Here is a 17,556-nt window from a genome sequence, read left to right as displayed (position 1 = left end):
ATGGAGATCCTAAGCACATATTCCAGCTACAAAGAAAGCGCAGTTTTCATGACTAAAGAGTACCTTAACAGTCGTACCTTATTTGTTTTCCTCATGAGAAGGCACAAGATATATTTGAGATTTAAACTTAACCAATTCCTGACGGATGAAAAAATCAAATATTGTTACTCTAACAAAGAAGGTACCCTAGTGGGGGCTTGTCGTTTTTGTGCATGCACGACTCAAATAGAAACCTTAAAACATTTGGTCATTTTCTGCGAGTACTTTGAAGCAGCCATAAATTTGAATCTTGGTATAGATAACATTGGGAGCACTGTACTCTCAAAGGAATGGCTCTGGATTAGATGCATGTGGGGAACTAACAATGCTCTTGTCCTCTCTCTATCTCGACTAGCGGCTATCATTAATGAGGGACTCTCAGATAAACTGAATTTACAACAGATGACAACGGAGTAAGACTTCTAGCTTATGTTTGTAGCTGTTGTTTATTTGCATGATGTTTTTAATGTCACCCCAAATTTTGTAATTGTGCAGTGTATCTTGTTGATGCTGGGGAATAGATCTAATTAGTGCTTATGCATTTATTTGAAGTATCCTCTAATACTGTGATGGTGAAGTATAATATGTTCATGTTGGTGTAGCAGAACTAATCAGCGTTATGCAGTCATGTTTAGTAGCTTCTTTCGCTGCAAACTATACAATTGTCATATGTTTTAAGTGGTCGCACTACTGTCAACATGATAATTTTTATATTACTGTGAATTGACTTTGCACTTTTGCTATTTGCACGAGAAGCACGATGATAGTGCGGCATATCTTTTCAGTTCTGTTGTTTGTTTTAATGTAATGAGATGATAAGTATTGCTTAGATGACTTTGATGATTTTATACATGCTGTGGAATTTAAGGTTGTAAAAGTTTGCTTACAAACTAAACACAATAAAAAAAATTAAAAATAAATAGTAAGGAATTTTTTCACACAGAATTAAAAGTCAATAACAAAAACCATGCCACCGTTATGTCAGCTTCCTTCTTTGACACCCTTACACTATCCCAAAGGGCCAAGGAATATTTTGGGCCTGCTGTCTTTATTTTACCTATAGCCTGATTCTAGCCCAACTCAGAACTTGCACCCTGTTCTTCTCAGACAACCACCGCTCTTCCCTTTCCTCTCACCAACCGACCCTCAATTTCTTGGGCTGCACCCTCTCTTCATTGTCTTCAATTGCTATTTCGTCTACCCTCATAATGCACCTTGACCTTGCTCCATTCCTCCTAGTATTCACTTTTCCTCTTCCCTTCTCTTGTAGACTTCAGCCTCAACTCAGTGTAATTGTTGCTTCACTCTCCAGCCTCCCCATCTTTCTCCTTACCTCTTCTTAACCCGTGCACTTGTACCATTGAAACAAAATACTGGCGTTCTCAAAGGATCTCTAACCTCATCTTTCTCCCTTGCCTACCCTTACATCATCCCCCACTTCCTATCACTCTTTCACTCGGCCTCTTGAATGCACAAACCCTCTGCAAGAAGTCCTCCTACATCACCGAATTCTTTGACTCTTACCACCCTCAACTTTCACTTCTTGCTATCACATAGATCTGGATCTGCCTTCATGACTCTGCTAGATAAGCAGCTCTCCATGCTGATCCGTCTACCTTCTTCCACTCTTCCAGACCTGTTGGGAAGGTTGGCAGAGTAGGCCAACAACACTGTGCCCCTAACCCATTTGACATCACCTCTTCTTCTTTTGAATTTGCCACTTTTCAGATCCTCTCTCCTACTCGTGTCACTGTTCTGTCTCACTGTCGAACTAGTGTTCTCATCTCCTCCTTTCCTGATCTGAACCTTCTGATAGAGTCACTTTGTACAGGCATCCCCACTGTCATGCTGTGGGACTTTAACACTCTAAAGCCCTCTGTAGCGATCTGCCTTGAATGATCTGTTTCTTATCTGACCACTCCCTCTACGCCTTCCACGACCAGCATAGCCACTCTGGTGGGATCTCTCTTGACCTTGTCTTTGTAATTCACTCTCCTCCTCTGACCTCTCCATTGACCCGTCTCTCGCTCTAATCACTCCATTGTTCATTTTAACATCTTGGTCCCTCCACCCTTTACTCCTCCTCTCCCTTCTTCAATTACTAAGTGGGAATTCTGACAGCCCTCACTTGCCCCTTACCTTGATGATGGGATGATCTCTCCTGTGTCTCTCCCATATTCCTGGGTATCCACGTACTGGACCTGAAGGGGGTCAGCACCCAAATCTTCCCTTGGCTATGAAGGTAACACACTAGAATTTGGGTATTCTTTATTTTAATGCTTTACTAAAAGGAGAGCATTTTGTAGAAACATTTTGTTGCGTGTCATAAAAGGGGACTGTCCTCTAAATGAAACAATTTGTGACTTTATTTGGTTTCCGTAGGGGACAGATGTGCTTTAAAAAGACCCACAGTTCCCTAGTTTTTGGTTGTAGCACTTTGACCACTGTGCCCGTCGTACTAGGGGGTGGGTATAGTTAGTGCAAAGTGTAGTTGAAGAAGAAGCTGGATCTGGCTTGTGTCTTTATAAGACCTGCCTGTATAGGATACAGAGCGGGGGGGATAGGGAGGGGGAAAAAGAAACCGTGAGGGTAGAGAAGAGGCACATAAAATAGTGACCGTGGGGATACAGGATTTCTCTAGGATACCTATAGGGAGAAATCTTACCATAGGCAATGATGACTTCTCTTGTCGAGTAGGTCCTGGCGTGAGACTGTAGATCTTCAGTTTCACTGCAGGTGCTGACGGGGTTCAGCCATGTGCAAAGCCACCTAGACATAAACCATAAACCATGTATGGATTTAGTAAATCTAGGTGTCTGTTTCTATGACAATAACTTTGTAAACACTAATTTCTTCTGTTTATGCAATGTTCACAAAGAACATGTATGTACACATGCATGCGTGGCTAGGTTCATACATAGGTGTACATGTACCAAGCCAGATGGTTGTACAACACAGGGGTGCTATACCCAGAATGTAAACACTCGAAAAATAGGACAACACTGGCATTGGTGTAGCTCAGTGTGCTTCTGGAAAGCTCAGCCTTGGAGCTTTTAAAATGTAATTCTAAAGGAAAGATGTTTGTTTCAGATGAGAAAGACATGGGAGAAATGCCAGGATCGAGACACTGACCTGTTGTGCCACGTTCATTAGTATAGCGGGTCGCCCGGGTGAGCAGCAAATTCAAATTCAACCGCGCTGAAAAAAAGTGCAGGAAAAGGAATAAGGAATAAAATGCCTGTTTATGATCAGGGCAAGTCGAGTAAAAAGGGTAAAGAGATGGTGCCATAACCATTACCTGTGTAGTTTGGTGTGAGTGTTCCCAGCACGTCCAGTTTGTAAGATGCTGGTTCCGGATGTGTGGGGCACAGGGAGGAGCGTGTGATATGGAGGCTGCAGAACGTGTCACGTGATGAAAGTGACGTGAGTCTCATCAGATGGTTAATATCAGATGAAGACCTCATAGCTTTTCTCACATGGCTGAATCAACAGAACCCATACTTGAACTTCACTGAGACACACAGCCATACAGCTCTGCATTTTTTGGACCTCAGATTGGAAATACGGAATAATGTCATCTCCACCGTTGTGTTTAATAAACCCACGGATAGAAACTCCTTGCTACAATTCGCGAGTTTCCATCCAGCTAGCCTAAGAAAAAACCTTCCGGATGCACGGATATGTCAGTTTAATATTGTAGCAAAAGAATATCCTTTTCCACCTCCATAGTTGGCCACTTCACGTTAATACGAGAAGTTTTACCTCTCCTTATCCATCATCTTAGGGGTGATATTAACCATCTGATGAGACTCACGTCACTTTCATCACGTGACACGTTCTGCAGCCTCCATACCCCACGCTCCTCCCTGTGCCCCACACATCCGGAACCGGCATCTTACAAACCGGACGTGTTTGGAACACTCACACCAAACTACACAGGTAATGGTTATGGCACCATCTCTTTACCCTTTTTACTCGACTTGCCCTGATCAGAAACAGGCATTTTAATCCTTATTCCTTTTCCTGCACTTTTTACAGCGCGGTTGAATTTGAATTTGCTGCTCACCTGGGCGACCCGCTATACTAAGGAACGTGGCACAGCAGGTCAGTGTCTCGCTCCCGTCATTTCTCCCATGTCTTTCTCATCTGAAACAAACATCTTTACTTTAGAATTATGTTTTAAAAGCTCCCAGGCTGAGCTTTTCAGAAGCACACTGAGCTACACCAATGCCAGTGTTGTCCTATTTTTCGAGTGTTTACATTCTGGGTATAGCACCCCTGTGTTGTACAACCATCTGGCTTGGTGCATGTACACCTATGTATGGACCTAGCCACGCATGCATGTGTATATACATGTTCTTTGTGAACATTGCATAAACAGAAGAAATTAGTGTTTACAATGCTATTGTCATAGAAACAGACACCTAGATTTACTAAATCCATACATGGTTTATGATTTATGTCTAGGTGCATTTGCACATGGCTGAACCCCGTCAGCACCTGCAGTGAAACTGAAGATCTACAGTCTCACACCAGGACCTACTTGACAAGAGAAGTCATCATTGTCTATGGTAAGATTTCTCCCTATAGGTATCCTAGAGAAATCCTGTATCCCCACGGTCACTATTTTATGTGCCTCTTCTCTACCCTCACGGTTTCTTTTTCCCCCTCCCTATCCCCCCCGCTCTGTATCCTATACAGGCAGGTCTTATAAAGACACAAGCCAGATCCAGCTTCTTCTTCAACTACAACAGCATCACTACCCGCTAGCTGTTCTAGCCCTGATGAAAGTGGTCCTTACCACTGAAACCGGTCGGCTCATCATAACACTGTACCTGTGCAGTCAAATTAAATTAAATATGCCAGACTACAGTTTGATCTCTCCAGAAAATGAATAACAGGACTGATCAAGGACTTTTACTGTGTATACATGACACAGGGATTGAGATACTAAGTGGAAAATAAAAAGAACAAAAAAGAAACTGACACAAGGACCCCTGGTCCTTTTGCACTAACTATACCCACCCCCTAGTATGACGGTCACAGTGGTCAAAGTGCTACAACCAAAAACTAGTGAACTGTGGGTCTTTTTAAAGCACTTCTGTCCCCGACGGAAACCAAATAAAGTCACAAATTGTTTCATTTAGATGACAGTCCCCTTTTATGACTCGCAACAAAAATGTTTCTATAAAATGCTCTCTCCCATATTCCTGCCTTTTCCAATGACTCTGCTTTTTCTGACTTTCAGTATGCACTTATGACTCCATTTTACCAACACTATCCTGCTTGTACATTAACACCTTCCTGTAGCTATCCTCAGCCTTAGTTCACCTCTGGGATTCAGACCTTCAAAGCAAACATGCACCATGACCTAAAGTTCTGGCACCAATTACAGACCCCAACCCGTCTCCTAGCATAAAAAAAGCCCCTTATGCCTTCACCTCTGCCAAATCCTCCCATTTCACAAACCTAATCTCCTCCCTTTGTAATCAACCAGTATTGGGTCAGCAATGAGAGGCAGACAAAAAGTTGCAATGTTCTCAACATTAGCCATGTTTATTAAAGAAAAGGGGTTTGGAAGAATGCCTATATTTCCCTATCCAAAAGAGAATGTCCCTGCCTACGAAACTAAAACTAAATGTAAATTAACCTTGTGTCCAGAATACCTCTATCCCTCACACTAACATAACAAACCAAATATGCATGCAACATTGTTCTTGTTTCCAAGTCAACACAATTCCTTAAAAACATACATATATATCAAAGTTCAACCAAACAAGTCTTGTATCTGTCATACATCAGAGGCAGTGCTGGTCTCTGTGGGATTGGTGGTGTCACATTGCCATGGCATCTCCTGGTTCCCCCAAGATGGCGTCTGTAACTATGGCCACATTGCAGTCCTCTCATTCCCCCCGACCGAAGCCCTGCCCACAGTTCACTTTCAAGGAAGATATCATGAATCCAGGACACGGAAGCGTTGTGTCGCTACTCTCCAGCCAGCGCTCCCTAAATTGGTGCTAGCTTTATTCCTTTTTCTTAGCCTTTCCTCTAACTCCTGTTACTAACTCTAATCCTTCTTTCTAGCAATCCACAGTTCAGTTTTAAGCTCTCTCTACACGCGCCACCTCAGCCTTTAGTCTGAGCTTCCCCATGCTCTCTGGTTTCCTAGCAATGGTACAGCACACAACAATACTCATGTTCCTAGCTTTCCCAGCTCCCGCTCTCATGTACTATTACTAAATACCCTCTCATACCTTTTAGATCCCTTTAGCTTCCCCAATGCAGACCACACACAGTAATTCCAGTCTTACACCAGCTCTTTCAACACAGAGGTAGGTCCCGCACAAACACCAACAGCATTGCTATCATTACGAACCTTCCCTTTCCTGAACTCTTTTCTTAATCTTCAGTTCTGTAACTCCTGCTGACCAACCACAGACTGTACAATCACCCAAGGAAAAACTCCAGTGGCACTGATGGAGAAACCTATCCATTCCAGATTAATCCCCTTTCTCAGACTATCAAAGAGCGGTACAAATATAGAGCTTTCCTTTACCTATACCTTTGTTCTTAGGGGTTTTCCAAGATATCCAGCCATAGAAGCAGACTTCCTGTCTCCAGTTCATGGGAATCCAGTGAAACACATCTCTATAGAGAAGAATCCATGCTTACAGGGTTTTCTTCCCCAGAGGGTTTACATAGGGGGTTCTGTGCATTCCGTTCTGTAATTAGACTTTGAGGAACAGGGTCACTGGGGTAATGCCTCATACCAGCTTATCTATACGTCTGATTCAGATCAGTGCAAAATAAATGTTTGGTATTTGAATCCTCTTATAATATTGTGACAGTTAGCGATGCACGCTATTTGTTGGGCATAGATATGGAGCAGGTACAGCAGCTTGTAGATGCCATTCAAAATCTTACCATTGAAGTCCAGGGGCTGAAGCAAGAAAATGCTGTGCTCTGGCAACAGATGGTTCGAGCTCCACAAAGTTTGCAACTCCCATCGGGTCCTTTGCCTGGGGGCAAGTACAATGGCAATCCCCACAAACTAAAAGAATTTCTGGAAGCCTGTATGGTCCAGTTTGTATTTAAGACTTCCTTCTTCCCTACGGACCCGGACCAGGTGGGACGCATGATCTCCCATCTCTCTGGTTCTGCATTGGCCTGGAGCACTCCCATGGTAACAACCAATAACCCCACCCTTGATTCCTACCCTGCCTTTGTGAACAGCCTCAAGGAAATGTTTGGAAGACAGAAGATTAATGTAGCGTCTCAGGAGCATCTCTTGGATTAGTAACGAGGCTCGCAAGACCTTCTTACTTACATCACCCGCTTTAAACAGATGGCGGCTGATACTGCCTGGCCAGATGATGCGTTAATCACTCTTTTCCGGAGGGGCCTCTCGGAGGAATTAAAATACGAAGTATCCTGAGTCCCAAGGTCCGTCAACTTGGCTGAGATGATCACCCTCGTCATGCAGCTAGATTATAGGCTTCAGGAGAGATATTCCGAAAGACAAAAAGGAAGGACACCTCGCTCCTTCACTGAACACCCAGCTCAAACACTTAAGCATGTAGCTTTAGAGGGGCCAATGCAGCTGGGCATGGCTCGAGGTCCTTTGACTCCAAAGGAATGCGCACGCTGACGTTCCTTGAGCCTTTGCATGTATTATGGGTCAAAGGATCATTTAGTTACGGATTGTGCAATTACACCTCGTTGGAAGTCGGGAAACACTGGAACCCAGTCATAGGGTGAGCCACGATCCAGGAAAACACCTATGTTTCCCCCACTTCTGATTGCACTACACCTGTAGAGAACATCCCAGATTCTTCCATGATCGTATTATTGGTTACGTTCAAATGGGGTGTTAGCAAGGTTGATAGTGTTCCCGCTCTGGTGGATAGTGGTGCAGTGGGGAATTTTATGGATGATCATTGAGCATGTGAGAAGGAGCTGCCTCAATTTCCAAGAAGATTTCTATTCCGGTAGAAAGTCTGGACAGGAGCCCTTCACCTCTGGACCCATCCCTCCCGCTTCAAATGATGGTCACATCCCAACTTGAAGAAATTACTTTTGATATCATCCGGGCAGCTCACTATCCCGTTATTCTCGGGCTTCGCTGGCTCAGGTTACATAACATCTTCATAAATTGGTCTGAGATAACCTTTTTCCTTGATTCGGAACACTGCCTATCCCATTGTCTTTCCCAAGGCTCTCTGTCTCTCTTCCCCCTCTTCCATGACAAACAATGTTACTGCCAATCCTGCAATCCTCAATCATGTACTAGAGATCCCTGAACCATACCAACTTCACTGAGAAGTGTTTTCCACAGTACAGTACTCAACTACCTCCTCACTGCAGGGATGATTGCGTTATCAACTTGATACCTGATCAACCCCTTCCCTTTGGTCGGATTTACATTCGCTCAGCCAAAGAAAAGGAGGTACTGAAGGATTACCTCCAAACAAATCTTCAGAACGGACTGATCGCAGAATCTACCTCTCCTGCAGGGGCATCGCTCTTTTTCATTTTGAAGAAAAAGACTTCCGAGCTTTGTCCTTGTATAGACTTTCGAGGTTTGAACAGACTCACAGGGCCTCATTACACGTTGTGCGCTAAAAATCTCAAATTACCGGCATGGCGCTCTTAACATGTCCGCCCTTGCAAGAGGGCGCTAATAGCGTACCATTACGAGTACGCGGACACGAGCATAGCGCCATGCCGGTAATAACCCTACCGCCATGCCGCTTAAGACCCCAAAAAGTCTCTTACCACCTTCGACGAAAGTGCAGATAGCACCTCCGCCCTCACGCTGCATGCAAATAGCGGTCACCGCTATTAGCGATGACCGCTAAATTGCGGAACCGGAAATAGCGTCATCGCACAGGAACGGGAAAGAGCACGGCGGCCATCTTTAAAAACACTATCCATTGCCATCCTCTGCCCCCTGGACCTGTTTGGAGTAGCTTGCAGTAGGAAATCATCAGGGACACCCTCAACATGCCCAAGGCATTGAAAAAAACCACAGACCGGTAGCGGAAAGAAAAATTTACCTCAGAGGAGCTAATAATGCTGACCCAGACCCTAGCTGACAATGCCGCCGTGGTCTTTGCCAGCGAAATGCGGCGGGTGACACTCATGAAAAAAAAGGCAATCTGGGCTGAGGTTACATTGAAAGTCAGTGCTGTGGGCACCACCACCCGCAATGTGCGTGAGTGCCGAAAGAGGTGGGATGACCTGAGACTCTGGGTGAGAAGCATCCTTGCCGAAAACCACAAAATTGCCACAGCAGGTGGATATGGGTCGCCCATAAAACTTAAAGAATGGGAGGAGACATGCGCCAACCTAATTGGAGTGGAATGCATAGAGGGAGTCGGTACGATGGAGCATGGCGTGGCAACCACTTCAGATGGAGGTGAGTGTACACATGAAAGCATGCAATGTGAATCTACTGGTCCCCCCAAATGTGAGCCCAGAATCACCTCATGGATGGCCAAACATCCACACATGCATCACACCCTGGCCATGTCAGTGTCAGACCCAAACACACACACATGCACACATCACCAGAGACAAGTGCCACACACAACCATGCATGGATGAGCCACTGAACTGACACATCACCTGCATCCTTTACAATGTATTCAAAATGGCCACAACTGCATTATTGATGTATACTGCATTAAGTACATCGAACCGTAACCAATGACATCCCCCTTCTTGTCCCGACAGGCTCACATACAGACAGTGAGGATGCTGGCAATGCATCACAGGCACCCCCTGCGCATAAGAAACAAAGGGCTTTGGACACAGAGGACACCCCCACAACATCAAGGGGCAAAGGCAGAAGGGTCCAGATGCAGCGTGCGAAACATCGGTGGAGCGCCTCTTCCAAGACACAAGTTGCCACACCACCAACAACTGCCCCACCTCCGGAGGTTAACCCACCACCACCGATCCCAGCCACAGAGGGCCCACCCTCAGCTCCAGCTAGTTCTACAGGAGAGGCGGCAGCCACTGCCCCACTATCAGATGTGGAGGACCCAACCGACTTCCACACGGAGATGCACACCCCAACTCCCCCTGGGAACCCTGAGCCATCACCACAGCGCACACCTGGGTCCAATGTCACTGGCGATGAGAACATGGGAACTTTTAGTAGCCCCCCGGTGGCTCCATCTGTTGACCTGGTACCATCACCGGCCACAGCAGCCACACCACCAGAACCCAACACTGCCCTCGACCCGGCCAGCATCAGCCAGCGGCAACAAGAAATCACTGTGCTGGTTGGGAACCATGTGGAGGAGGCTGCCCGTCTCAGGGCAGAGATTACGGAGACAGCAAGGCACTCCAGGGAGGGGATGGAGGCATGTACAGACAGGCTGGGTGGGGAGATCATCCGAGTCAGGGAGGTCCTCACACGGATAGCGGACGCATTGGACTGCCAATTCCCACCACCACCACCAGGACAGTCTGCCACATCCTCAACCGCCAGTTCGAGGCAGACAAGCCCCCTCCGCCCGCTCCTCACGGACCACCAGGCGCACGTCTTCGCAGCCTCCCAATGCTGGTGTTGGCAATGGCCAATAGGGAGTGCATGGTGAAGCCTCCGCGTGCATGGCTGGAGGGAAACATTGTGGCAGACACATGTGGAACTGTTGTGGGGGATGGGGGAAGGGTGTTATGGGACTGTTGTGGTGGGTGGGGGAAGGGTGTTATGGGACTTTTGTGGGGGGTGGGGGGAAGGGTGTTATGGGACTGTTGTGGGGGGTGGGGGTAAGGGTGTTATGGGACTGTTGTGGGGGTTGGGGGGAAGGGTGGTGGGATGTTTGGGGACATGCACATTTTCTTCTTTACGTTCCTTAATACACTGGTGTTTGAACAAAACACAAGCTTGGACTTCTTCATTGTGTATGTGTACTTTATTGACACCATGGTCCATTGTGCGCTTCCAAACAGACACCAGTGCATTACTACCAATATCCATGTGACAGTACGAAACCATGTTACTCAGAATATTTAGTTGATCAGATGCTGTCTCACAGCACGTCCCTCCTGGCCATCCCCTCTTGCATGACCTGCATCCCCTTCACCTCTGTCCTCATCACCATCATCATCCTCATCAGGTGCTTCTATTTCAACCTCAGGGGGCAGTGGTACATTCCGTCTGATACACATATTGTGCAGCATGACACATGCCATGGTGATCTTGGCCACCTTCTCATGGCCATACAACAGAGCGCCACCAGACCTGCTAATGCACCTAAACCGTGTCTTCAAAAGGCCAAAAGTCTGCTCGATCACAATGCGGGTACGGGTATGTGCACGATTCTATTCCTCTTCGTGCCTGTTTTGTGGGTTCCGTACAGGGGTGAGGAGCCACCTCTTCAGGGGATAGCCGGCATCACCTGTATGAAGGGACGAATGGGGTCCTGTTACTGTTCACCTCAAGAGCGGCCTGTTCATATCACAAAAATTGACTTTGCATTGTGATTGAAGTACACAATTAACAGCATACATACAGATGGTCTGTGTGACGGCAATGTGCAAAGGTGAGCTCGACCCTGCAAGTAGACATGCCCCATTAATGCCTCCAACAGTAATTGACATGTCCTGGGAGAGGCCAGGTTTTAGGTGTCCCTGGGCCCAGGCAGATTTGGTACCACTCTGCTGGTGTTATGCCATTCCAACATTGATGTTCCCATGCTGAGAGGCATTACTTCAGTGGTGGTATAGGTGTGTGGTGCAATGCTATGGCTAGGGGTGATCCCTTTGCATGCTTTTAAGGGCACATTGCATTATTGTTGTTGTGCTGGACTAATTCTGTACGACTATCTTGACGGCATGTATGACATTTGTGTATTTTGTGGCGTGGAATGTTCTGCAATGTGGATGTGGATGGATGTTTAAGGTTTCTAGACCTGGATTGTCATCTATGTTGTGTAGCTTATACTTGCATGTCCGTTCATCTCAAGTACGTTGCGGGCTTCCCAGATGGACATTGGCGTACATCTGTATGTGCATTCGTCCGACGGACGACAAGCTACACCTATTTCGAGTATGTATCTCTCCCCCCAATCACACCCAGTTGGAGTATGTATCTCCCCCCGCCCCATCACACTGCCATGTGCTTGCCCTGCAACTCACCAAGTAGCCACGAACGTTGTCCGGCTTGTCGCTCCATGTAGCGTGGGATAGTTGAGTTCCGCAGGACCATGGAATCATGGGTTGATCCGGGGAAACGGGCACAACAATGTGTGATTACCTTGTTGGCGTCACATACCATTTGGACATTGATGGAGTGGAATTGCTTCCTGTTTCGGTAGACTACTTCATTGTGACGTGGTACAACCAATTCCACATGGGTACAGTCTATGGCCCCGATGCAACTTGGGATGCCTGCCAGTGAATAGAAGCCAACTTTGGTGTTTGCAATCTCCTGGGCAGTCCGTGGCATGAATATGTGTTCAGGTGCATGCTTCAGGAGGGCATCAAGTACCTGGTTCAGCGTGCTTGAGAATACTGGTTGTGAGATGCCATGCATCTGGCCCACTGAATGCTGGTAGGTGCCTGTGGCCAGGAAGTGGAGCACAGTCACCACCTTGAGAAGAGGGGGGATGGCAGTTCGGATGTCTATGAGGCTCACAATGTCGTTGTGTATCATGTCCACGATGCTGGTGATGGTGTCCCGCTCCAGACGGTACAAGATGTGTATCTGCTCTGGGGTTAGGTTAAATGGACTGGCTCTGATCCTGGGGATTGGTGGGTGCCTCTGTGGTATGATTAGGTGCTTTGGTGGTGTTTGCTGTGCTTGTCTTGCCCTCCTCCTCCTCCTCCTGCATCTCATCTGTGCTGCCTGTTGTTGTTGCTGCTGCGCTGCAATCATGTCCTCCAGCCCATGTAATGCTGCAAGTATTGGAACCATCTTGGTGTGGGAAGGAGTGTGGGAAGGGGTGTGGTGTGCTCCTTTTGAGCTGCCACAGTCTCCATTGCATCCACCTGTGCTGATTGTGTCCACCTGTGGCAGGTGTGAACACTGCTCAGTTCTCTTAACGGGTGGTTCGCGATGGCGGTATTAGCGCAATGGCGGTAAGGGGTTTTGGGGGCTTTACCATGCCGCTATTGGCATGTCCACTCGCCTTGTGCTGCTGTGCTATTAGCAGCATGGCGTTACTTATGGGATGGAGGGTCGTGCGCACGCAGACTGCCCGCTATTAGTGGCACCGTACTTAGCGGTGCCGCTAATAGCGGTGAGCCGGGTCGTAATTAGCATGGGGATTTAACGTTACCGGTATTCCATTACCGGTAACGTTAAATCCCTACCGCCTACCGTGTAATGAGGCCCACAGTCCCTGATTGGTACCCTACACCCTTAATACCGGACATACTTGAAGCTGTTAAAAGAGCATGTATATGCACCAAACCTGATTTACGGGGTGCTTACCATCTTATTAAAATCAAATCTGGGACGAGTGGAAGACAACCTTTAGCATGCCCCTTGCACACTTTGTGTATAGGGTCACACCCTTTGGACACTTCAACACCCCGCCATATTCCAATGGTTAATGACTCACGTATTTGCAGACATTATATAACACTATGTTATTGTGTACTTGGATGATATTTTGATTTTCTCCGCTTCAGAGACAGCCCATGTTCGCCATGTGCAGGAAATGCTTAGGCACTTAAAACAAGAGCATTTATACTGCAAGTTGGAAAAATGTGAGTTCCATCAAAGACAAGTATCACATTTGGGGAATGTACTTTCAGCTCAAGGTATCACCATGGACCATGGCAAAGTCACAACAGTCCTTGAGTGGCCATCTCCTGCCTCTGTAAAAGATGTTCAATGATTCCTGGGTTTTGCAATCTTGTATAGGAAGTTCATACCAGGCTTCTCCTCGATTGTTAGACCTCTCACCACTATGCTGAAAAAAGAAACACCTTTCCTTTGGTCCTCTGAAGTCAAGACGCCTTCAAGGCCTTAAAATCTTTGTTTACCAAAGTCCCCATACTGATGACCCCCGATCAGAACAAGACATATTTTCCACACACTTGTTGGACTTGAGTAAGAACAAGTCTTTCTTCATTTTCAGAATGGCAAAACAAATGTTCCATTTCAACAAAGGTTAGACATAACAAAGTATTTCTTTAACACAAAATTGGATTTCCTCAGGTACTCCCTTGCCAGGAATTCCCCCAACAGAACAGATATCCTGGTTTACTCTCCTGCCAGGAATATCTTTTCCCAAAAGGTTGACTACCTAATAAATATCCTTTATCAGGTCTGTCTGCAATGTTCACTTTAATGCATGACTCAATTATACCTCTTCAATAACTGAGGTATGTTGACTACAGTTACAACTTATTCCAATTTCTCCTACACTGACATCCCATATATGGAGATTTGCTCAAGTTCTGATGGTCAATTTCCTTTTCAATACATATTGACTTTTGGCATTGCTTGTTCCCAATCATCCCAAATTTAGCTGATATTTTGCAAACAAAATGTTTGTCACAGGCCCCCCTCCAGACTGGACATTTTTGGAAAGATTGTTTAATAAATTTAAAAGTTATTCAGAAAACCAAAAAAAGGTGTTTTCAGCCAAGTCCCAAAAAAAAGTCCAAATGTTATCAAGCTGAATGGCAAAACACTCTGAAGAAAGTGGGCCAAATAAGAAACAACTTGAGCATGAAGCGTTGACTTAATTTCTGGGACAGGTTTGGGGTTATTCCATTCAGTAGTTAAAAAAAATTTGATAGGGAGGGGGGTGGCCCTTCTCCAAAAATATAGCTATATCTCCCATGCTGCTTTGCAGCATAGAGCCTTTCAGAAATGAAAATCCTCCAGGATGTTTTGCTCTTTGCAAGGGATTACCGTGGTAATATCAGGGGAATGGAAAATCAGCCAAATCCGGCATGCAATTCTACGGTTATTAGCAATAGAATTTTCAGATATCCTGTGGCTCATGTCACTCAACTATAGTGCGCTGACTGCCACACTGTAATATATATATGAAATGTGTCAATTTTCTGTCCAATACCGAATTTAGGACTGATTATTTTAAAGAGTGACTATGCGACCATCATTAGGGTTATTCTATTGTACCCATTATTCAATCGCTTTGACATTGTTGACTGATGTGATTCAGTCTACTCCTCTACACGTAAGTATTCTCCAACCCACAGATACACACGGCCTTGGATGCAAGCACAGACTGAGAAAGCATGGAATCTCAGCCTTGAGTAACCACTTGACTCCCCAGGTCATGGCCACCCAAGTCACTTCTGTGTTCATGTTATGATATTGACCGATTGATTATCTTCTTTATCCTTTCAATAAATATGATTATCATTGAGTTCGGAAATAGTGACATCTGTAGTATGTGGAAAGAAACTATTGAGTTTTTAGAGTGCACACATGTTATTGATTGGTACTCAATGCTACTTATTTGTAACAGTGGGGGTTATAGCTTCCTTGAATAGATGTGTACAAGACTTGCAAGGCCTTTTAACTTTGTTGCATGAGCACATACCCCAGTAGTTATGGATTCTCATTGGGGAATGTCCTATGTTGTCCCGCAGGTTCACTGTAAAGCCGCGATCGTATTCTTTCAGTTTTCGGTCCTGGCAAACTTCTACTGGCTGCTGGTGGAGGGGATGTACCTGCAAACGCTGCTGATCTTCACCTTCATCTCGGACAAAAGATACTTTTGGTGGTATATCGTCATTGGCTGGGGTTAGTATGACAGTTATCCAAAGAGTCAGGCTGTGGAAAGCAAAGCCTTGAGGGTGAGCAATGTATGTACACTGAGCTATCCACTAGACATTCTCAAAGGCACTCTAGTAATAAGGAGGACTATGTAATGAGTGTTTACGATGAAAGGTAAAGTTGGAGATCAAATTTGGTAAAATAAAGTCCACAAATATCAGTCTTGGGCAATGCTGACCTCATGGCCACAAACCCATACTGGGCACCATATTGAATGGGGCAGCATCTGCGTCTTGAGTACCCGCAGTTCATGCTTTGATTCATACCAAGCCACTTGCCGTGGCTGCTGAATCCTGCTGAATCCTGCTGCTGGTGGCATCAGAGCAATAATAGCCAATTCCCTTTTGCAACCAGATTTTGAATAGCCATGCCTCTGTACATGCATTAGGATCCCAACTTCCAATCCATGACTCTAGGAAAGGAGGCAGCCCCTTTCTCATTTTACTGTTGATTCACAATGCTGTTATATTGGCTGATAAACAGATGTATTGGGTGGTCACAGCTTATACCTTGACTGCCACTAACACCACAAAGCCTATAGGTACCCACTATCCTCCATAAAGCATGCACTCTTCTAATGTAGCAGAACATCACATTTTTCAAGATTTTTTTTATTCTTATTTTTTACTTGGATTTTAATCAAAAAGATCTTTTGATTTTTACAAGAATCATCGAGCCTAAATATGTCTTGTGTTCTTTGTGGATTTGACTCTGAGCATCTTGAAGTCTTAGGGTTGCGGTTTCCCCCACAGAAGGAAGGACCAGGATGGAGTTAACTTTTACCGACAGACTAATCTCACTCTTCGACTGGCATTTATTGATCGCTGTTAGTTGAGCATATGGTGGCCATCAAAGAATCTGTGCCTTCCCCCTCAGGGCCATTTTAGTTTGCAGCCACCTCTGTCGTCGATTAGTTGATCATCTTGAAGGCTAATTCTATCAGTTTGACAGTAGCCAGTGTCCATCAAGTGGTCTCTCCTGAAATTAACCTGTTCCACACCGAATCTTCATCAACCGTTACAGCTCCTTGCAAGAGAGACTGGAGATAGACATCTCTGTTTTGTTGTGTCTTTGGGCACAACAACACTAAGGGCCTCATCACTACTTGGGCAGTAACGCCGGTGGTATTACCGCTGGCGGTATTAGCCCTACCGCCGAACTCCCCGGCGCTAATAGCGCTGGATCACGAGTTTGGTGGTAATGTTAATCCCTATTCCCCATACCGGCTAATACCACCGGCAGATTTCCCGTCAGTGGAATGAGCGCGAATTGTCGGCGAATTTCCCCCAAGCTAAGAGCTCGGGCGAAATCTGCCGAAGTCCTTATTTGGCGGACCCTTAAATCCGGCGGTAATAGCGCTACCGCCGGATTTAAGGGTTACCGCCAAAGTCGTGATGAGGCCCTAAGTGTTTCAGTGTTTCAGCTTCGTCTCTATTTTTGCATAGGCGGCAACCATTGTCTGTCGAAGGGGATCGGATCGCCAGGATTTCGTGAGTCATCAACAAGTTGAGTCTCGCTTTCATGAACATTCCACGCATTCGTTTGTTCGGGAATTTCGCACAGTAATTCTGAGGTACTTTGAGTTTGTTGAATGTAGATGGGAGATGAGCCAGTAGTTTATTTGCGCTTGCTTTGTCACTTGTGATGATCCAGTCCATATATTCCATTTTGCCTTTCACTCTTTCTGGGTTGTCTTTCAGATCTTCTTCTGAACATGCTATTTGGCTTAGAATTTGCCTTGC

At 45.7% G+C, this 17,556-nt stretch overlaps 1 protein-coding gene across 3 annotated transcripts in view; it reads left to right on the top strand.

Moving 5' to 3' along the window:
• Nucleotides 1–17,556, top strand: part of LOC138521298 (vasoactive intestinal polypeptide receptor 1-like) — a 1,228,255-nt gene that overhangs the window by 1,060,200 nt on the left and 150,499 nt on the right. For all 3 annotated transcript variants that reach the window (XR_011283008.1, XM_069634032.1, XM_069634033.1), the window contains exon 7: nt 15,628–15,781. Coding sequence is in view for 2 of the 3 variants with exons in the window: in XM_069634032.1 (XP_069490133.1) it covers nt 15,628–15,781 (154 nt within the window). In the remaining variant the exon portion in view is untranslated. The remainder of the gene's footprint in view (nt 1–15,627; nt 15,782–17,556) is intronic.

The sequence above is a fragment of the Ambystoma mexicanum genome, chromosome 13 (genome assembly GCF_040938575.1).
Source record: "Ambystoma mexicanum isolate Mex_15411 chromosome 13, UKY_AmexF1_1, whole genome shotgun sequence".
Lineage (NCBI taxonomy): Eukaryota > Metazoa > Chordata > Amphibia > Caudata > Ambystomatidae > Ambystoma > Ambystoma mexicanum.
The sequence above is the reverse complement of the archived record's forward strand: the minus strand, read 5'-3'. Positions and strand labels throughout refer to the sequence as shown.